At 43.5% G+C, this 22,695-nt stretch overlaps 1 protein-coding gene across 1 annotated transcript in view; it reads left to right on the top strand.

Moving 5' to 3' along the window:
* Positions 1–22,695, top strand: part of LOC146857533 (uncharacterized) — an 813,297-nt gene that overhangs the window by 412,982 nt on the left and 377,620 nt on the right. The window contains exon 5 of the mRNA XM_085648075.1: positions 1,334–1,819. Coding sequence (XP_085504201.1) covers positions 1,334–1,819 — 486 coding nt within the window. The remainder of the gene's footprint in view (positions 1–1,333; positions 1,820–22,695) is intronic.

The following is a 22,695-nucleotide window of genomic DNA, read 5'->3' as shown; positions in this document are numbered from 1 at the left end:
ATGGCAGGGAGGATGACAATGGTAATGGTTTGAAACTCATCCTTTGCACACCACAGCCCTGCGATAGCTGCCAAGGTTTCAGATTGCTTATGTGTGATATTGTCATCAGTTCAGCGTAATTATGAGTGACATTCAACGACTATGAGCTACACTTTCTCTAAGACCAAAAATCAAGCAATGAAGACAAGGGAAACATATATATATATATATCAGAAATGACACCCATTTGAGCAACTAGAAACTCTAAGTGATCTTAAAACTGCTGCGGCAAATCTACAACTATGCAATAATCACTGCTGCCGCAACCTCGCAGTGGCCCTGCTCATACGAACACTAAAACCACCAAAATGACACAATTAAGCAGTCTACAAACTTGGCAGCTATGTTTCTGGTGCTTTGCAGCAGTTTTAAGATTTTCTAGTTTCTAGTTGCTCAAATGGGTGTCATTTTTTACATTTATATGTTTCCCTTGTGTTCATTGCTTGATTTTTGCTCGCGAGAAAGTGTCACTCATTTTCGTAGAATGTTACTCATTATTACACTGAAATTTTGAAAATGTCATAGATAAGCAATCTGAAACCTTGGAGATATGTAACCAGAGATTGTCCGAGGATTTGAGGGGGGCTGGGGCCTGGGAGAGGTGGGGGTGCTGAAAGCCTAAGAACCTACGAAAACTTCTGTGTATAGTCAAACATAATCCATCAGGTATCAATGTCGTGGGGTCTGTGGTGATGCACGGCTGATATTTCAAGGGCACCCAGATATCGCTGGGTTCAGAAGCTGGTGGCAATAGTTCTGAATGCAGTTCCAGTTGTTTATTACAATATAGAAGAGAGTCCAGCCGCTGCTTGAACTCTAGTCAACTCCTCCTGCCCCAAGAGCAAGCCAGTGCGATAAAGGTTATGTGTGGTCCGAAGATCTCCCTCCCAGCTGCGTGGTTTTAGGGTCTTTTTGTATTTCACATTCTGTCATGTGAAATAGCTTGACTAGTACCTCATGCCAATATGAGAGGACTCCGTTGCATGATCAGGCCGAGTATGGGAAGTCAACCTTGGGCACTCCATACCTCGCTCTGCTCAGGTACCCACAGAGACCAAACATCCTTAGAGCTGTGGGGAGTGCGGTAAGCCCTCTGCGAGAATTATAATGTATTATAATTTTTATTAGACTGCTCGAGGAGACTAAGCAAGTTTGGATGCAGCAAAATCTACAGACATACATGTGGCTCTTCTCTCCTAAATTCACTTCCCATTTAGTCCTAGCGGGGCACTTTTCGTTTTGCATGTTCTTTTTCTAATGACATCAGTTGATTTCCATTTTGCTTTCCTTTCAGTTGCACCAAAAGTAACAGAAATCACTGGCAATGAAGATTTAGTCCACATGGAAAAAACTACTCTGTCTTGTCAAATCACCGGTTTCCAGCCAAAGCATATCACTGTCACTTTCTCATCTGAGCAACGAGGAAAGAAGAAGTCTACACTAGTTTATTGTTGGCCAAGTGAAAGAAATGCCTCCATGCCCGTTATGAATAACCTGGAATCACTAATATGTTGTTGCCCAAGTCAAAGAAATACTGATGCAAATGATATTGAAGCCTTGACGCCTATTATGAATAACTGGGGAATGACTAAACATTCGGATTCGATTTATTGTCAAGCAAACATTGAGTCTCACAGTGATGGGAGCTATAGCCTTTCATGCAAGATTGTAATTGTTCCTAATATAGACGAACATAATGGAGCAGAACTCTGCCTGACTATAAAGCACACTGGCCTTGCAGAACCTATTGAACAAAAGCGTCGGTTAACAGTTGTTGGACGTAAGTATATTTGCTATGAGTTTTACATTTTTTAAGACACTGTTGTGTCTGGGATATTAGTTAAATCGATTTGACCTATTTTGTATACTAGAATATTTTGATTTTTAAATTCAAATAATACCATACATATTCATGATCGAAGTTAACCAAGGAATTTAATTTTGCTTTTCAAATTTGGTTTAAAGGATTGTCTGAACATTTTTGCTTTCATTTTCGATTGCTCTGAATCATAATTTATTTTCCCTGTTCACTCCTCCCCTAAGCACCTCGCTTTTTAGAGGTTATATTTCTGTTGACTACTTCTTCCTGCAGATGCCTCTATTTATGAATATTCTCCAGGTGCCAGACTTAAGCCTGAAACTTTAGCCCCGGCAATATCTCTCCAGCTTCGCCAAATGGCTGCATGCAGCTCTATCCCAGCCTTGCCTGTTCAAGATGTGAAGACATAGGACATATAAGGCACTGAGTAAAGCACTAGCATCAGTTCCTGTTTTACCATGCCTCATTGTATTGGCTCCTTAGCAACTCCCGGTGTATCACTGACAAAATATTTCATCTTTAGAGCCTTTGAAAGAGGTATTTGCCATGGTTACCATCAATATTTTAAACCCAGTGACAGATGCTGAACGATGCCCTCACCAGAAGCATGTGACATTTGCATGTGGTGTATGAATTCAAACATGACCTTCAGATATTCTTGATGTACCCAAATGACATCAGAGAGTGAGAGGCCAAGTTATTTTTATTCAAGGCCTACATGAACACACCGAAGTGATCCCCTTAAGGTAAACCTCTAGAAAAGGAACAATCTCCAAAGAGATCTTCCCACAAAACATAAAAACATAAGAAGCCAAAGTCTTCTTCCTTGAGGAAATGACTCAACGCCTTTCCCCGATGCTTGTATATTCAACTGGAGTGGATTCCAGTATTGGAGAAAATTAAACTGGAGCTCTGACTCCATTAGCCAATCCAGCCCCGTTCGAAGTCTTTGAACTCGCTAAGCTACGCATATTTAGGATGGCCACTACTTTTCCAAGGTGGGCATGTTCAAAGGGGTAAATGATGCAAGCTGCTCCAACCCTGATGCAGCCCACCTCCATGCCTCCACAACCTTTATCTTGGTGCTATTTCTGAGGAAGTCTGCACTTTCCAAAAGCATCCATCCCATGCACCCATCCCCATGCACTCATCGCTGCTTACGATGTGGCTTCCTCTGGAGCTGTTTACGGTGTCCCTTCTACCTTGGAAGTGGATTTACATTATCTCAGGGGCAAAATAAAAGGTTTGCACTTGTCTTTCTGGAGAACCTCAGGCTGAGCACCTCTTTGGGACATTTTAAAGTATCGAGATGAAAATTATTTTTGGACCTGATTCCTATGCTCTGGCCATACCTAACAAGGACACACAGAGCATGATGACTCAAAGGCCATCATCCTTATTGAAAGCGGGCAAAAAGGTTATCAGCCTCTATGTAGACTTTCAAACCCAAGTTTCTTGTCCCTCTGGCCCTCCTTTTGTGGTACGAAGAGTGGCAGCCGGATCAATGATTTTGCCCATGACTGAGGCCAAACCATACACTTTGACAGGAATCTTGCACATTTTTCTCTGGAATCCAAGAATCTCTGGTACCTACTATTGAAGCGCGTGCTGGCTGCCTGATAGAAATTGTACAAGGTCCAGCAGTCCGCAGGCACATTTTATTGACACATTGCCAAGGGGAGCACCCTAAAAAATAAAATATCTATATATATATACCTTAAATGTTCAGCAGTCCAAGAAACAATACTGGAGGGCTGTCATATATTTCTAATCCTATTCACTTCTTTATTCAGTCCATTCAGAATACTTGAGCCAATATCTGTTTTTCACAAACATTTTTATTCTTCATATAGATAATTCTCAGCCCAGGCCAACGCTTTTCGTCCAATAAAATGGACTTCATCAGGGCTGCGAGAATCATGCAAACACCCAATAAATAAAAACTTATTTAAAAAAAACTACAATACCACCCAACACATTTTGCCTCAACTGCCACCACATATGGACTGGCTAATTGACAAAACAAAATCTGAACTAGCTCTGACATAAACCTTATATAAAGTCTGTAATTAAATATTTAATTAAAATTTCCAGTACCCACTTATATACATTTTTTTTTACATATGCCAGTGCAGTTTTGACATAAATGAACTCATTTACAATATTACAAAGACATGCCTGGAAAAGATGTTAGATTTGATTTATTGTTATGGCTCAGTAAATTAAAACCATTGCAATCAGCTACATATTTTACATATAAAACAACCTTAAAATACAGTTTTTATAATAAGTTTGTTAAAATGTCATTTACTAAGACTTCTAGCGAAATTTCATAAGGTTAAGAAGGTACATTTTAAAAATTAAAAAAATTAAACATTTTTTGTCGCTGTCCGAGAAGCAGATAGAAAAGAGACATTATGTGCCCAAATTGTCTATATTAAGATGTTCACACCTGCAGATTCTTTGGGGCAACCCCACCATTTCTTACGAGGCTTTACATAGCGGGGGTTTATTCCATGACATTTTCCAAGTGGGGCGATTGGGCACAAATGATTTGTGGGTTTACTTCGTCCGGTCTCTCTCTTCTAGCTTCCTGCTTTTTTCCCGCTTTTTCCATAAATTTGACGAGATGACTTATTAGTTGGATGTTTTTCCCGTCAAAGCATGCTTTGACCGCCTGCCGACATGTTCTTATTCCCATTTTCTTTAGAGCGGGTTTTAAATGGAGTCTGCGCTCCTTTGCCAGTTCTTTGCAGATGCAAATTAGGTGAAGGATGTCTTCTTTTGCATCCCCACATAGCTGACAGCTTGTTGTCGTTTGGGTTTGTTTCCATGGGGGAAGATGGTGTTGGGACGGAAGGATCCCCATCCTTAGTCGTATAAACTTCTCCTTTGTAGTCTGTGTGTAACCAACTCCTAGGTAGCTTTGGCAGGTGCTGCTCGTGTAATTTTGGATGACAATCCAGCCATGAGACATGTTAGCTAGTGTTGCTTTGTCTTCGGCTAGCGAGATTATCTTCACAGATTTGTTTACTAGTCGTTTGAATATGTCATGAGGACCAATGCTCTTCCAGATTTCTTGTAGTTTCAAGGAGTCTATTGAGTGCTTTAGATAATTTGCAGCTGCACTTTTATTTTTGATTTCTAGCTCCTTCCAGAGATGGTGATTCAGAGTCGAGACGTCGGCTCCCTGTATTTTATGCCAAATTTTGGCATAAACACCCATTCTTTCTATTCTTTGATTCCTTAAGCCAAATTCAAGCCTTATCTGGGCCTGCGAGGTGTAATTAGGTAAATTAAATATCATTCGCATTGCCCTTGCTGTAGTTTTATCCAGTGTCAATGTATCCCTCCCTCGGAGGCATTCGCTCCCGTAAGTGATGGCCGGTGTTAATTTTGCTTTAATCACTTGTAATAGTGGCGTGAAGCTTCGGCCAGCAGCTTTCTTTTTGAGATTCCTCAGTGCGACCGCTATAGTGGTGCCTCTCCTTTGTATTGCTTCTTTCTGTGGTTGGAATGACCCTTTTCTGTCAATGATTACTCCTAGGTATTTGTATTCCCCCACAGTTTTGAGAGTTGCACCACCTATTTGCCAACAGAACTTGGGTGAACACGTCTTTGCATTAATTCTCATCACTTTTGTTTTTGACAGATTAATGCTGAGACCATTCATAGCCGAATAATTAGATGTTGTATCGATTAGACGTTGTAGCCCTATCGGCGTACGGCTAATGAGCACGATGTCGTCTGCATACATCAAGTTCGAGAGGTTGAGTCCTCCTAGATTTGGAGCATGTGCATTGCATTCGTCTAGCTTCTGTGAGAGATCTGACATGAAGATGTTAAAAAGGGTTGGAGCTAGCACACACCCTTGTTTAAGGCCCTTGGTCGTCGGTATTTTCCTTGACAGGTAGTCCCCTGCTCCCAGCTTAATTTGTATCCACGAATCCGTATGTAAAAGCGTCAGTTGAGCTAGTAGGGATGGTGGTATTTTCCTGTTGGCCAGCTTTTCCCATAGTAGCTTTCTGTTGATGTTGTCGAAAGCTGAAGTATAATCGATGAAGCAAACGAAAAGGGGCAGGTTGGCGAGTTTAACAGCATCTATCAGAAGTGATAAAGCCAGTATGTTTGTCGTTGTTCCCATGTGTTTCCGGAATCCTGTCTGGGAAATGGGAATCACTGCATTTTTGTTCGCCCAGTCTATAAGCTCCTCTAATAATAGACCAGCATAATATTTGGCCTCGTTGTCAATTAAGGCAATCAGTCTGTAATTTTTCGGATCGTTTTTGTTGCCTTTCTTATGAATTGGAGCTATTATTGAGCCTTTCCATGAGTCAGGTATTATTTTGGTTTCTATAATCTGTTTATACAGTGGGGCTAGCGCCGCTGCCCAGTATTCCGGGTTTTGTTTGTACAGAATGGGCGGGATTCCATTGGGGCCCGGCGCTCCCTCTGTCTTACCTTTAGCTATCCTACTTATGATTTGTTTTCCTGTGAAGGTCAGTGTGGTTGTCTCCGCTGTTAAGGTGCAACTTAAGGTATTTCTATCAGAATCTGGTGACCTCGTCTTGGTTTTTTTTGGAACCGTGTTAAAGTGGAGCAAAAGGTGATCATACCAAACTTCTTCAGTAAGATGAGAGTTGGTACTGGGGCTGCTTGGGGTCTGCAGATTATTAACCATTTTCCAGAATCTTCCGCTGGTGTTATTTCCTTTGGCGTCGTGGAGTAACTTGGCCCATAGGTCATCCTCTGCTTCCCTTTTTAAGTTCCAAATCAGTTTCTTTTTGAGGTTTTTAAGTTTTTGCAGTTTTTTTTGGGCAGCGTTATCTGGTCCTTCTCGATGTAATTGCCTCAGTTGTTTGTTAATGTTTCTTTTAAGGAGTTTTAGATTGGTGTTTTGTTTTATTAGCTTGTCTTGACCTACCAATGTTTGCGAGCACTTTTTGTGGCTTTGTTGGTTTTTAGCTTCCGTTGTTGTGTGGGGCTTTGATTTCTTTGTGTGAGCGGTCCCAAGTCTGCTGGTAAATAGCTCCCATCGGCTTATGTTGTCTATCTGAGTCGCAGTACTTGTTTCCCACAATTTTCTCGCTTCCTTCTCAAAGCCTTCCGGGTTATGCGTATTGCATTTTATTCTTTTATGTGTGACAGAAAGTGAGGCTCCCAGGTTTACTGCTGGCAGAGTTACTGCTGCCCCTTGAGTGTTAAGGGTAATCTCTTGCGGTAAGTGGTCACTAACTGTCATTGATCCTATTCGGAAATCTGAGACTTTGCCAAAGCATTGTAGAGATGAGAATGTAAAGTCTATTGTTGAACTTGCATTCTGATTATGAAAGGTTGCTGCCGGGGGGGCTATCGTTAGTGAAGCGTCCATTTAAAGCTACCAGGTTAAGATGTTCTAAATTCTTTAGGCTGTCCGTTGACAGCTTGTTGTGTTTGCCCCATTTGCTTGCTTCCTGTTGTGGTATGCCCCATGCCTGGAACTGCTCTTCTAACAATGGATCCCTAGTCTGTGGCTCACCGAGGTACATGTTGAAGTCCCCAGTTACTATGAGGTTTGGTGTCGTTTCATCTGTCAGTATTTTTGTTACTTCTCCTATAAGTAGTTTCATCCCAGCTTTTTTCTCGCGAGGATGTGGATATACATTTAACAGGATTAACTTTTGGTTTTTGTCTTTTCCCCCTAGGTCCAGCTCTATTATTTTGATGCTGTTATTGCCTGACTGTATAGAGTCTTTATTCTTTAATTCATTGATGCTCTTAATTGAAGTGTATATCGTTTGGCCTCCTTTTAAGTGGCCGTATTTGGCATTTCTTGTGGCTGGTAGATGGTATGCCTTAAAACCCTGTAATTGATGCGGTTTATCTGACCAAGTTTCTTGAAGAGCAATTAAGTCAAATTTTTGAAAGTAGAGTAAAAGCTGAGTGTCGTCGACTTTGTTCCAGACGCCATTTACATTCCAAACACATATTCTTAATTGATGTTTTATTGTGGTTTTTCGTTGCGTGTTTTGTCATGTCCTCGGGGCCCTTGAATTGATGGTCCTTGCTATCCAGTTCCAGTCCTTTTGGCCAAATGATCCTTGGACTTGCCTTGGGCTAGATGGGTTAATATCTGTCTGTGAAAATGAGGAGCTTCGAGCCCCCTTCAGGACGCTTTCCGTTTTAGCTGTTTTTTGTTTATTTTGGAGGCTGCAATAATCCCTCTCTTTGTGTGCCTGACTTAATGGATCTGGATACCCTATTATTCCCTGTCTTTTTAGGCGTATCCCCCATGCTTGGAAGCGCGGTTCCGTCTCCATAATTCGGTCCGCTGTTTCCTGCGTGGTCCATGTTGTTATAGTGGCCTCTTGGTCAGACAGGTGGTTATAATGCACAAACTGCACAGATTCTAGGTCGTTTGTGCTGATATCCCTCAGGTTACTGATGGTGGATAATAAACGTAGAATATTGCCTCGGTTGAGGATGTCCCCTCTACCTCTTGACTTATAGTCCGGGATAAATAGAATTGTGCCACTTTCGGCTCCCTCCTGCCTATTGTCCCGTTGTTTAGGATCTTCTGTGGCTGGTTTGACCTGTGCCCCGTCGGGACTCTGTCCACATGGTAGCTCTTCTACCCACACGTCTCGATCCTCCATTTCTTCTATTGGCGTCGATCCCTGTGTCGGAGGGGTTCCCTTGCTACCGACTAATAATGATCCCAGACAATTCGTTTTTAAGGGATCCGTACAATCTGCCAATTTTATTCCTTTGTTATGTTTAATTTTCCGGTGAATTGTTTTTGTTTGGTAATTGCTGTTCGTACCCTCGCCTATGCAGTTAGAGTTCGAACTTTGTACTGTTTGTGCGATTTCCTTTGCCGGTGATGTTATATTGGTTGCTGTTAGACTGTCTCTTTCTGCGTATTCTGTAGTCGAAGTTACTACTTTGAAGAATGCATTTATGTTGCTGATCTTATTTCTCCCTTTCCTTTTTTGTTTTCGTCCTCTTTTGTTTTTTTCCCTGAGTATTTCTGGGCTACCTTTCCCCATACTTTGACCATGAGGACTTTGTTGAATGATGATTTCTTGAGCCTTTCCCTGTTGCCCCAGCTTGTAATTGGGTTGGGTGATCGGTTGCTCAAGGCTATCCCTTCTTTGTTTTCCTGCGGGTTTCTTTGGGACGTTCCCTGCGACAGCAGCGTAGGATTTGTTTTTAGTTTTTTCCATGCTGTTTAGACTGCTGGGATCGTGTGCCCTATCAGCCAGGTTTAAGCCAGGTCTGGAAAAGATGTGTCAGTCGTGTAATTATGTAAAAGCATTGCAAGATTAAGTCATAATGTCATTGGAAAAAAGGATGATTTTTCGTGACTGAGTGGGAAGCGATTTAGATAGAAGGGAAGCACAAATTTTAACAAAACAGCAATTGCCCTGGTGCCAAATATGTGTACGAGTGTTAGGGGTCAAGTGTAAAGTGTTACGTCACAAGGGGGGTGAGAATAATGCTAGAAGTCGATAGTTGGAGAGTTTTGCACCAACGCCTTCCTCAGCAGACAGTGTGGGGGGGAATAGTGTTCTGAGTGACGTCAGTACATGATCACCATGTCAATAATAAATGTGACTCAGTATATTTTATCAATGGAGCTATATGGCGCTCGCTGGCCCCAGCTTCACATTTTGCATGTGCTCCGGCTGCACGAGGCGGCAAGGGAAGGTTCAGAGAGGTATAAGGGGACGTGATGGTATGCCGTGTGCCCACTGAGGGGTATTGTGTGCAGTATCTCTAAAATAATTGGTTCTGTATCCCCAGCATTCCAGGTTTCTCACAATACATGCTGTATAGCGTGATAGGTCAAGAATTGACCAGTCCCAGGCCATAAGTGTCCTTCATGGCCTGAAAGGGCAAGATATTCCCCTCTTTGTAATTTTCCCTGTGTTTTCGATTTCTGCGGCCTTCTAGGAAGCAATGTCAATATGCTGGAGCATGGCCTTCATGCACGGCAACTCCCTAATGGTGATTACAGGAGAATAAGGAAGATGGGGGCATCTTAAATGCACAAACCAGCGCCAACAGGCATGGGCCACTGACATCTGGTGTGTCTCTCCCTGTGGGTGGATGGCAAAGTCAGAGAGCCAGGTATAGGTACTGACCCCACGCAGCATGTTCCTAATGAGCAGTGATTCAGGACTGACTGGTGCATTCAACAATGCCAGCGGCAATTGTAGTTGTGCTGCAGTGTAATATAGTATATGAGTGGTAGGGCGGGAAAGAAGTAAGCAGTCGGGGTAGTACTATCATTTTAGAAATGGCCCATCATCTCAGTGGATATAAGGGCAACGAGCGCCAGGGATTAACTGATTGAGCTAACAGCATTGTCAAGGTTGTCGCCTTGGAGATCATTCTCGGTGTGATATGTCCACACACTTAGGTACTTGAAGGTGTCGTGACACCACTGTAGGGGACTCCTCATGAGCTCAACCCGTTGTATGGGCTGTCTGGGCGCTAGGGGATATAGACAGGATTTGGGCCAGTTCACAGATAGGCTGGAGACATCCCGAATTTGTCAAGTAGGCTCACTAAATCAGAAAGTGCAGAGCACACACAAAGGTATATGAGTGCGTCATCCGCATACAGATCACATACCATTCACATAAAGTTACATTCACAATGGACATCCCATTATTTAATTTATTTCAGTATAAGGATAGACAACTGTACTCATAATCGCAATGACTACAGTAAATTATTGTATCAACACATATGTCTCCTGGTAAAAAAAAATCTTTAACATCTTACTATATCTACCCCCACAGTTCATGGTAATTCACATAGTAACCAAGGACTTTACTAATGATTTTCTTTTAAACTGGACATTTATAAATTATATAATGCTTCTCCTGATAAATAACAACTTCATATTCATTTTGCAGCAGTAAGTTTGCATATCATCACCCTCTTGATATAAAAGGTATATAATCACTGCCACGTCCTACTTACAATTTAGTAGTCATGATGCCTTCATTGCTTCCACCTCAGGGATCATAATGCAAGTTCTTTTGGGCAACACCAACACCATCACCATCCATTATTTCAACAAACAGGGTTTAATATCTGACACTGCCCTGTATTAGGAGAAAATATAACTTAGGAAGTGGTCTCAGAGACAGGATATTTCACAGTGATAGTGCCCAGAAGGTGAAATGCTATTGGTGAGGGTTGATGCTCTGAATGTTCTCTCTCTCTAGAGGATTGAAAGCGAGATCTTCATCTTAAAGTGACAAATTATCTTCTCCAGATTAGGATGTCCCTGTTTGAGGCCTCTGATGAAGAGATGCAAGCAGGAAATGTCCACTGTTTAGTGCCATGCACTTCACTCTCAACGGTTCCTGGTGGATGATTTGCGTTCAGTTGTTCACATGCTCTTCTTTATGCATTTCCAGTGATGACACTTCTTTAGAAGGTCCTACCGACGGTGTGATAGGCAACGCTTATGGATGTGAGCGATCAAAAACAGCTATAAATTTGGACGAAGCTATACTAGTGCCCCGAGAAATTAGAAAACAACTTTACCTAACTAATCTACTTCCAGAAAAGATTATAAATGCTATTCTGTACACAAGGATTATTTCTCACTTGTCTTCCAGTAATCAAATTTGTCATCGTATTAAAGATAATCATGGATATGAAGATATACTCTTATGTGGAACTATAGAGCCCTAAAAAAAAGAAAGATACCAAAAAACACAGGTTGGCTGCGGCTGTAAGACCAATTGTGTATGAATGACTGCAAAACATTTATGAAAAAGGAATATCCAGTACAAATGGTGCCATCTGTGTCCAATGATTTTTGATCTATTAATGAACTAATGGACTGTGACTCTGCGTCTCAAAGCAATTTAAGAGATAACTTACCAATCGTATTATGATTTTATAAACAACAACATTTGAGATGTTGAAGTATTGTTAATACTGAAGACAGTCCAAATTGGTTGTTTTTAACAAATAGCTCACTGTTTGTGGGGACTGGGTTCACAATCGTTTTAAATTGATATCAAAGTATCTGTCATAATTTATTTCCACATAAAGCGATAAAAAATTATTTAAATGTACACTACTCATCGTGATCCTCCCAGACTGGATTAGGAGGATTTGGTATTCTATCTATTGGAAATTAGCACTTAGACACCTTTTCCTCTCTTGCACAGTGTGAACCTCATGTTTTCTCTCAATAAATCAGCAGTGTCAGAATATTAGAAAGGTTCAATCAGGCCCTAATGTACCTTTTCCACTCTCTTCTTTATATTCTCTTTCTACAATCTCTAACTTTTGAGTTTGGCGGACAGGTTACTTCATCACAAACAGGATGGACATCCTCTCTGCCTTGTTACAAGTACATTATATCCCATGGTACTTGTAATAAGGCATCCCGGGTTTTGGACCTGGCCCTTTCTGCAGGGCTATTCCCAAACATTTTGCCTTCCTCTGCCTATTTTGTGACCTTCTTTTTGTTCGCTTTAGGACTCTGGGCACTTTGCCACTGCTAATCAGTGCTAACGTACATGTGCTCCCACCCTAAACATGGTATGATTGGTTTACACCCGTTTGGCATATTTGATTTACGTGCAAGTCCTTTGTAAAGTGGTATACCATGTGCCCAGGGCCTGTAAATGAAATGGCACTAGTGCGCCTACAGCACTGCTTGTGCCACCCGCAGAAGTAGCCTTTCAAACCTGTCTCAGGCCTGCCACTGTAGAGCCTATGTGTGCAATTCACTGCTACTGTGACTTGGCGTTTAAAACTACCGCCAAGCCTTAAACTCCCTTTTTATTACATATAGTTAACCAGTAAGGTAGGCCCTAAAGGCAGGGTGCTGTGAAAGTAAAAGGTAGGACATGTAGGACATGTACCTTTATGTTTTGCATGTCCTGGTAGTGACAAAGAGCCTATTTCATTTTTCACTGCTGTGAGGCCTACTCCTCTCATAGGTTAGCATTGGGAATTCAAACCCCACAAGCGCCTATTGGAGTTGAATCCTCAAGTATATCCTCCCAGATAAAAGATCAATACAAAATATACCTGAAGATAATATGGTCACCACTGTTTTCAGTTCAGACTTCTTGGAAGAGAAGGTCATCAAAAGATAATTAAGAGGTCGTCTCACCCTTAACATATCAAGGCATGCTCCATCATTTGATGACCTCTCACATTGGGGTAGGACCAATGCCACCCCAGCGGACTCAACCGAAGGAAAAGTGCCCTGGGAGGTCTTATAGATCTATTTTCATGACAGTTACTTGGGTTCTGTTTCAGGCAAAAGCAATTAAAACATACTTAAGGGCATACTCAAAGGTTTCCTTTATTAGTGAGTACCTCTGGTATCATTAAAAACATTATAAATGGTGAGAACATGGTGGCAACAAGCTGAGCAGCCGCTCACTCCCCAGAGGCATCCGCGTCCCGCGCCTTACGAGGTGAAGCTGGCGCCCGCCCTACCTGTGTCGGAGCCGTTTGGAGCCGTTCGGAGTGGTTTTGCCTTCTCCCCTGCTTGGCTCTGCTGATTTTCTTTCCTTTCCTCGGGGCATGTATTTGGGAGCCTCCGAGTCCGTGGTTTCTCCCCACGCATCTTGGTGGGTGGTGGTTGCCCTGGAGCTGAGATGGGGCCGCAGAGCAGCAGCTCGTGGGCTCCTCCGTGTCAGCACAGGCAGTGGCAGCACCAGTCGAGTTTTCGCCGCCCTAGAGTAGGCTGATACTGGTGAGGAGCTTTGGGAAGAGCCAAATCCAGGCGGTGACTTTCCTTTGCGGTCTCCCTCACATCTACAGCAGCAGGAGCAGATACAGGGGGTCCAGGCGAAGTGGGTGAGTTTATTGCCACAGGCGACATCAAGCATATTGCTTCCAGTCATAGGGTCAAGGAAGGGCAAGAGGCGCGGAGGGGCCACTCAGGGGCCAGTATAATCAAAATTGAATGGTAAAAGTACTAAACAGCCACCCCTCCCGAGGAGAAATCTGGCAGTGGGAAGAATCAAGGAAAAGGTAGTGCCACCAGTGTAAACACAGAAGGTAGCTGCTCTTCCTTCCAGCAGTGTGAGGTCAAAGGTAGGAGAATCAAGGCAGCGAGGGCTAAAAGTAATCCTCTGCATCTCAAAGTTAGGATTACCCCCTCATTGAGGTCATATTTCAAGGTACAGCCACCTGTACTAGACATTGTGAAGCAATGTGAGGCCCTTAGTAGGGGGTCAGTAGGTCTGCCTGTATCAAGTTCCATAATGGAGGGGATGGAGGCCTCTGGAGGTCCCCTGCCTATAGCATCAACTCCAACTTTAACTTCTGAAAGTAGCTTAAATTAAGCCTTGAATAAAGGACAGGATTTGGAAGGGCAGAAGATCTTGGCATCTCTAGGGGTGGAAGTCAGTTGTGACGCTGAGGTGGATAAAGGCTCCAAGGACCATGAAATAAGGGGGCCTTCAGTAGCTTTGCTGGAGGCTCTCCTTTCCACCCTCTTGGAGGATATCAAAAGGGTGTTCTCAGTATCTGAAGCCAACCAAGGAGAGATTAGGAACTTTGGCGAGACATTGGAGAAGAAAATTGACCTCCTAAATACTAGAACAAACACCTTGGAGAGCACAGTGGGAGAGTTGAAGGATGACCTTGGAGCAGCTAAAGCTGACATACTGATTCTCAAGAAGCAGGAGTTGGCTCTTTGAGACAGGCTTGAGATGTTGGAGAACAACTCCCGAAGAAGCAATTTGCGTATTATGAATGTCCCGGAGGGAAGGGAGGGGGACAATCTCAAATCCTATATGATTTCACTTTTAAAAGAATGTTTGCAGATCGAGGAGTCAAAGGAAGATTTGAGGAAGGACATCCAGAGGGTTCACAGAGACCCCTTTAGAAGGAACCCCAACAGAACGAAGCCCAGGAAAATCCTTATTTACTTCCATACCTACTTCTTGAAAGAAAAGATCCTCAATATGACCTTAAAGGGGAAATCATTGAAGACCAGAACATTTTATTTGAAATTCGCTCAGATCTGGCCCGAGCAGTGGCGGCTCCCCCATTGGGGCGTGGGGGGGTCGCCCCACTGCTTTCTCACCGTGCGAGAAGTCAGAAACATAAACGGTAAAAACTACCATTTATGTTTCTGCCTTCTCGCATTGTGAGAAAGCAGAAGTGCCTCTGTGCCTAGTTGGGGGCGGGCGGGTGGGCGGGTGGGCGGTCATGCTCGAGGGCAGGGGGGGAGTGGCTTTCCCACTGTTGTGGGTACTGACTGTTTGGTCGGCCCTGGAGCCGACCAAACAGTCAGTACCCACAACAGTGGGTAAGCCACTCCCCCCCTACCCTCGAGCAGGACCGCCCACTCTCCCATTCTCTCTATGCAGAGAAAATGTCCCGGCTAGGGCGCTCGCCTGCTGCGCCTACCAGCATTGAAATTGGGTCGTGTTGCGTTGCTGTAGGGGAGGGAAGCTGCCTGCTGGCTGCTTCCTGCAGGAACACACGGAGGACCCACCAGTACAAAGTGGCCGGACGCGGTTTGGAGCGGAGACGGTGCGGAGGTACGTATTTTCACTGTTTAATTCCCCGCTGGTGACACCCTCCCTCCCACCCCCTCCCTTGAGCATGACGGCTGGCGGCCGCCGCAACCCGCTAAGGTCCCATGAACACTGTTGTACATATAACTAGATGGATCAAAGCGAGGAGTATAAGTTTACTACAAACACCAGTACAGAGAATGAGAGCTTGGCTTTGGGCAAGGGGGACCAGGCAAATTCACAATCCAATTTGTTGACGAGATCCCGCTTCTGTCACTAAAAATGATCCAGAGATGAACCTGAAAAAAACCACAAAAGGCAGCATGCTACCCGACATAACATCCCACATGGTGGTTTGCTTTTCTCTCTTCCGCAGTGGAACCCTCCCCTGCGCACATATAGCAGGGTACTGGTCTCGAGACATCACGCTACAGAGCCTGTGATCTCTCAAGTATTCGGTTCCCAGAGTTCAGTTACTGGTGGTTCTGCGGAGGCACGGCCGCTTTCAAATTTTAATTTACTTTGAAATCTTTTTTAATAAGATTACATAAAGGAAGAAAACAGGTTGACATAATTTCAAAAATGTTTTAGAATGTACGTATTCAACATAACGCTCCTCCTCTCAAACTCTCTGCACAGAGCGCATTCGATTTATATGAAAGCAAAGGATTCACAAATCAATTTTAGAATGTACGTTTTTTTCTCACTTAAAATTAATGACATATTCAATATAAAGTTCCTCACAAACGATCTACATGGAGCGCATTCGATTTATGAAACGATTCTCACTAGGCCACATCCAGATCTCTGTATCTCATCTGCTCCTCTCCTCATGCCCAGTAATGTCATTCAAACTTAAAAAAATACTTATTAGGAAAGATACTCATATATTCTTAAATTGCGCTTTTTTTAACCCAAGTGACAGAAGGGATAAATCTACGACTCTCTCCTCAGGAAACCTGTAGCTCGAACCCTGCGTCATTTCGGTAGTCGCCTCAATCTACTCTTGTGCTTCTGGGGATCTGGCTTCTCTTGATGGACCTGGTGCTGCTGATGAGGTCTGGCCTGAGGCTGTGATTAGTGCAACATGGGCCTCATTTATGGGATTTGGGCTTAGGTAGTGCAGAAAGGCACCTTACTGCACTGCTCTAGGACAGAAGTGAAAGTGCAGGAATGCACCATACTTAAGCAATATGGTGCATTCCTGTTTACTCTTTCTGCACTTGCATCGTTTCAGCATCCGAGCGCCAATGTAGGGGAGTGTTTTTTTGTCGTTTGTGACAGATCAGAGGGGTCTGAGGACGCGTCGCAGGACGTAGACCGCGACGAAGGAGGTGGTTGAAGATAGAGTGCTGTGGGATATGGGTGCATTTTTGGCAGGTAGATACGGTTAGCAGCCCCTTAGTATGATCGTTTTATTTAAGTTTTCTGGAGAGGTGCATGAGTGCACAGGGAGAGGACGGAGACGAACAGATTATTATAAGGTCCCAAGTAGAGCAAGGGACAGAGCGATGGATACGAGATAAAGTTAAAGGCAAAAGTGAAACAGATAGGAGAGGGAAAGACACAGTGACTGATGCAGAAGGGGCACAGAGAACAAAGGATCTAGAAGTGGTGGATAAAGGCAAAGGGGGTTGCGAGGGATGGGCACAGGGAAAATAATATATACAGAGGAGTGATCTGTAAGGGCACGTGGAGAGGCAAAGACACAGAGGTGTGATGTATAAGGGCAAAGGGAAAGCAAAGACACCGAAGAGTGATTATGTAAGGGGTCTGAGAGAGCAGAGACAGACAGGAGTGATATGCAAGGGCACAAGAAGAGGAAAACAAACAGAGGAGTGATATGTAATGGCACGGGGAGAGCAAAAACACACAGTAGTGATATGTAAGGGCAAAGGCACAGATGAGACATATGTAAGGACACGGGCAAAGGAAAGACACACAGGAGTGATATGTAAGGGCACAGAGGGAAAAAAATACAGATGAGTGATATGTAAGGGAACTGGGAAAGCAAAGACACAGAGGAGTGATATGTAAGGGCACAGGGAGAGTAAAGAGACATATACTGAATAAGCAGCTACCTATGTTATATGACATCTCTTTATTAATGTAATAAATGCACTTTCACAATTACTTTATTAACCTTCCTGCTTTCTCAAATTTGCTTGAAAATGCACCATTTGTCCACTCTTTTTTCAAAATTTTCTCGGTCGTAGTTAGTTCCTGCTCGCTCGCTACGCTCGCCCGCTGCCGTGCATTAGGACAATAATTTTATGCTGCACCACTTTCAAATGTCACCAGCCGCCACTGGGCCCGAGTCGCCCTTGACAGGCAGTGGGAGTTGGGCAGGAAGCTGGACGATTTCAAAAAGCTCGGTGCTGTGGCTCAACTTAAATTTCCAGCTGCTTTGAAAGTCACGCATAATGTAAAATCAGTACAAAAAGCAGATGACTTACTAGAAAGTCTGTGAAAGGGCGAAGTATAGCAAGCAGGCCAATCCCTGGGGTTTTCGCAGCCATCCATAGTATCCACTTATAAAGAACAATATGGTAGACTTCGCTAGTAGGACTTCGAAAGACATACTCCTATTTTCTTTTTTGATTTTTTGATTCTAAATAGCACTAGAGAGGTAATTACAAAATCATCACATAGGGGCCTACGTTGGGACACTTAGTTAATGGAAGCTAAGCATTGGGTTCTAGCTTCTCCTCTACTGCCTTTTTTGTTTTCTCTTCTTGATTACAAGGGACGCGATGGGTGGCCACGTGGGGCAGTAACTGGACTCTATCTGTCCAGGTGAATGGGGGGAGGGGGATCTCCTATAAGGGGTCTGTTGGGAGGGGGGGTTGAGTGCACGGGGTGGGGAGCATAGGGGTAAAAAATAAATAAAAATCCACATTCACCTTAATGTTTGTTTGGATTGCCCTAGTGGTGTTGCGATTGGTCTGGTGTTGGCTCATTTTGCGACCTGGAGAACTCATGACTGTCGCGTATACCTCTAAACCCTCATGAAACCGATTCAGCTTTTGTCCTGAAATTTTAATGGCCTGCGCGTGAAAACTAGAAGGGTAAACATTCTGCAATATATAAAAGATTCCCCCGCGCATGTCATTATCCTTCAGGAAACTCATCTTTTGAAGGAAGAGATATCTGAGGTATTTAAAAATCAAAAATGGGCAGATTATTTGATCTGCTCCAATCAGAGTGTCAATATAAGGGGCGTTGCTATATTAATTAAGAAGCAAGCAAAAGCCCGCATTTTAGATTCTCTGGTTGACCCATGTGGCAGGTGGGTCATTGCAAAGGTTATTATCAGGGGTTATCCACTTACCTTGGTGGGCTATTACAGCCCAAACCAAGAACACCCCTCTTCTCTTAAAACTATTTTTTCGAATCTCCTGGATTACCCAGACTTGGTGATCATGGCTGGGGATTTTAACATAGTCCTGAACCCGAAATTGGACAAGTCGACAGGAAGTAGAGCTAAAGTGCCCTCTAGATCCTGGATGTACCTCCAATCCATGATGGCACAGACTGGACTCTGTGATGTTTGGAGAGACACATCGGGTTCTCAGCTGAGAGTTTCATACTGCAATAGTTAATACAGCCACAAGTCGAGAATCAACTACATCTTGGTTAGTCACAGCTTGAGTGGTAAGATTAAGGACATTGGTTATTTAACTCCCCATCTGTCCGATCATTCAGGGGTCTGGTTGGATCTTGTCCTGGCAGATAGTCAGCATCCTAGTGTCTGGACGTTCGATCGAACTCTATTTCTCAATGGCGAGGAGATGAAATATTTATCTCAGGAGACTGATGGCTTTTTGGGTCTCAACGTAGCCTTGGCTGCAACTTCGGTGGTTTGGGATTCCCTAAAGGCCTATTTAAGGGGCATGATCACGAGTAGGGTTTGTTTCAGGAACAGACAGTATAGAGAAGAGGTGGCTCACAAGGAGACAGAGTTGAAGGTAGTAGAGTTGGGCCTAAATAAGGAGACTGACTCTGAGAAATGGCAGGAACAGTTGGTTAAATTAAGAAGTTTAAAGGATCAGATAGACACCATTCTTCAGTCTAGGGTTGCACGTAGATGGGCAGCCAGTAAGCTTGCCCATTTCAAGTATAGAGAAGGTGCAGGCAAGCTCCTGGCATGGAAGACTAAGTTTGACAGGTTGCGCAATCTGATCAAACAAATCAACAACATGGGTGGGGCTACTGCTCTATCCACAGATGAGGAGCTAGGGGGCACTTTTTTTTTTATTTCTGTCAGGATTTGTACCATGAAGATAGTGAGGTGGACAAAACCGTGGCCATGGAGTGGCTGTACGGGAGAATGCTTATCCACCTGAAGTTAACTCAGCAAGAAGAACTAGAGTGGGACATTTCTCAGAAAGAGGTGAGAAAGGCTATTTTTCCTGTAAAAGCGGGAAAGATGCTGGCCCAGATGGCCGGCCAACAGAACTTTATAGATCTTTGGGAGAGGTGGTAATTCCCATCTTGGCACAGCTTTTTAATGTGATCTTATCTGAAGGTATGAGACTTACAGGCTCGTGGGGAGAGGCTACCATCACCTTTATCCTGAAAGCGGGGAAAAACCCAGCATGCTGTGGGTCTTATCGGCCCATCCCGCTGCTGAAAACAGATTATAAAATCTTTGCCAAGATTTCTTGCGGGCGATATGCTTCATACAGATCAAAAAGCTTTTGTTAAAGGCAGGAACATATCTGACCTTACTTATGATCTTATTGGTGCAATAGACTTGGCCACAACTTACTCGCAGTCCCTTGCTGCTATAACATTAGATGCCACTAAAGCCTTCGACAGGGTCAATTGGGTGTACCTATCTGCAGTCATGGAGAAATTTAATCTGGGGGACAAGTTTTGCTGTGCTATTCAGCTGATTTACTAAGATCCATCAGCTAGACTTCTGGTTAACGGTAACTTGACAAGACCTATTAATATCATCAAGGGTACTAGGCAAGGCTGACCTTTATCTCCTCTCCTCTTTGACCTATATATTGAGCCTTTTGCTCAGCGGTTAAGAGAGGAGGCTAGCATTTTACCATTTAAGCATGGGGTTTGGGAGAGAATGGTGGCCCTGTACGCTGACAATATTTTGGTTTTCTCTGCGGAACTTGCTAGGACCTTCCCCGCTGTTATAAGGCTGGCAAGAGATTTTGGGCAGGTATCTGGTTATGAGGTGAATGCTGAGAAAACTGAGGTTATGACCTGGAATTTGGCTGAATGTTAGCACCAGACCAAGCGCGATATGCGGTATTTGGGAGTCAGAATAGTTCAAGAGATTGATAAGATCTCAGTGACCAATTGGCGATCGTTTCAAGGGAGTGCCAAAAACTTATGAAGTTCTGGGTTCATCTCCCTTTAACCATTCTTGGGAGGATCAACTTGGTAAAGATGGCGGTGCTTCCAAAAATCACCTTCCTCTTAATGCCATTCCATTACACTTCAACAAATCGGCTATAGTTAAGTTCCAACAGGCTATCAACTCATTTGTCTGGGCATATAGAGGTACCAGGATATCCTGGAAGAAGCTGAGACGCAGGAGGGAAAAGGGAGGACTCACATTGCAATATTACGCTTGGGCCTTTCAACTGTCGCACTCTAGGATGCTCTTAAAACTCCAGATAATACCGGGGTGAAGGCTATGTTTTCTGCAATGATAAAGGGGGCAGGTCTATCTCAGGAGGGTTTCCTGTTCAAATTTGGACAACCAAAATTCTTCAAAAAGATCAAACTAAAAGTCCTGCAGGGCATGGCTAGAACATGGGCTATTATTAAAAGGCTGACGGGTCTTAATTACTTAATTCAGATTGCCTAAAGGACAGGCTAGCTCTTCCGCTTAGAGCAGCTGTGTTGAAGGTGTGGGGAGACCTGGCTCATGAGGGCATGCTTCTATATTGGCCATCGCTACATAATAGGGTGGCAGAGGGTTTGTCAAAATTCAAATAAATTCAGTTACAGATTTGGACCCAAAACTTGAAAAAAACACTCTCGAGGAGCAGCTAGTTACAAGACTGGCTGGGGGGAAGGAGGTCTCCTTCCTGTACTGGGCTATTGAGGAAGCAGTGGGTGGGGATTTTAAACTGGCTGAAGACCTGTGGGGGGTTACTATACCAAATGAACAGTGAGAACATCTGTGGCAAACATCCTTTAACATCTTGTTTGCCACTGTTAAACCAGCTTGGTTTAGAAGGAACCATTTGTTCACCCTTCATAGGGCCTATTTGTCTCCGTAAAGGTTGACCAAAAGGTCAAAGGGGCCTCCAGTTAGATGTAAAAAATGTAATTTGGACAGTGCCTCGTATGTACATATGTTTGTGGAGTGCCAGGCCATAGCAGAGTTTTGGGAAAGAGTAGGAAACACCATTGTGGATATTCTAGGCCTTCCAATACAAATGAATATTACGCTGATAATCTTTGGATTATCCATTTAAATTACCGGCCATGCTAGTTCTTTCTTTTTCTATCCTATACTGCTGGCCAGGAGGGAGATATACAAAAGATGGGTAGAAGCTGTACCCCCTCTGTATTCTGAGTGGTTGTCCTCATTGTTTGTGTCATCTAGGATGGATCTGTGTTGAACCCAAAGCAAGAAAAAGAAAGCACTATGAGATTTCTTATTAAATTGGTCCAATACTTAAGCTTGGGAGACTGGATAGCCCTTCCCCACTCTTTATCATTCTATTTATGTATAAATTTTGATGTATAAGAAACGTTGGTCCCATGATTACACCTCCTTGAAACTCTCCTGACTGTGTTGGGCATTCCCAGGTTTTTTCATCCACCCGTCGCCAACATCAACAGTTGCCAGGGTCTTCTGGACCGATTAGGAGAGTGACCACCCCCTTCACTTTGGGATTAGTGTCATCCTAGACTGCTGCGGTACTGGTAGGCGGGGCGCGTCCTCCTGGTCCCCATTCAATGCCTACGTCTCCCCATTATTGAGTAACGGTACGGGCGGTTGGTATGTTCACTAATGGTCTGAGGTGATTGAGGATTAAAAAGAAAGAAAAAAAAACACTAAAAATTATCATATGGTGAAATACAATGATTCACCTGGCCATCAAATATCCATAAATTACCAACATGTCTCGACCTATACAACAGCCCAAAAATGCCTCAGGTCTTCTTCAGGGTATAAGGACTCCCTAGCTGTGGTATCCAATCAAACCATACAGAAAAAGGTAATAATTAAAACCCTACTAATTCCTCATTTGGATAGGTTTCAACCTAAAGGAACAACAAAAAATATAAGAGGGATAAGCGTAAGTATAAGTGACCCTATTCCTTATCCCAACTACTTCCACTGTTAAA

Source organism: Triturus cristatus, chromosome 3_2 (genome assembly GCF_964204655.1).
Source record: "Triturus cristatus chromosome 3_2, aTriCri1.1, whole genome shotgun sequence".
Taxonomy (NCBI): domain Eukaryota; kingdom Metazoa; phylum Chordata; class Amphibia; order Caudata; family Salamandridae; genus Triturus; species Triturus cristatus.
This window is presented reverse-complemented; position numbering and strand designations above follow the sequence as displayed.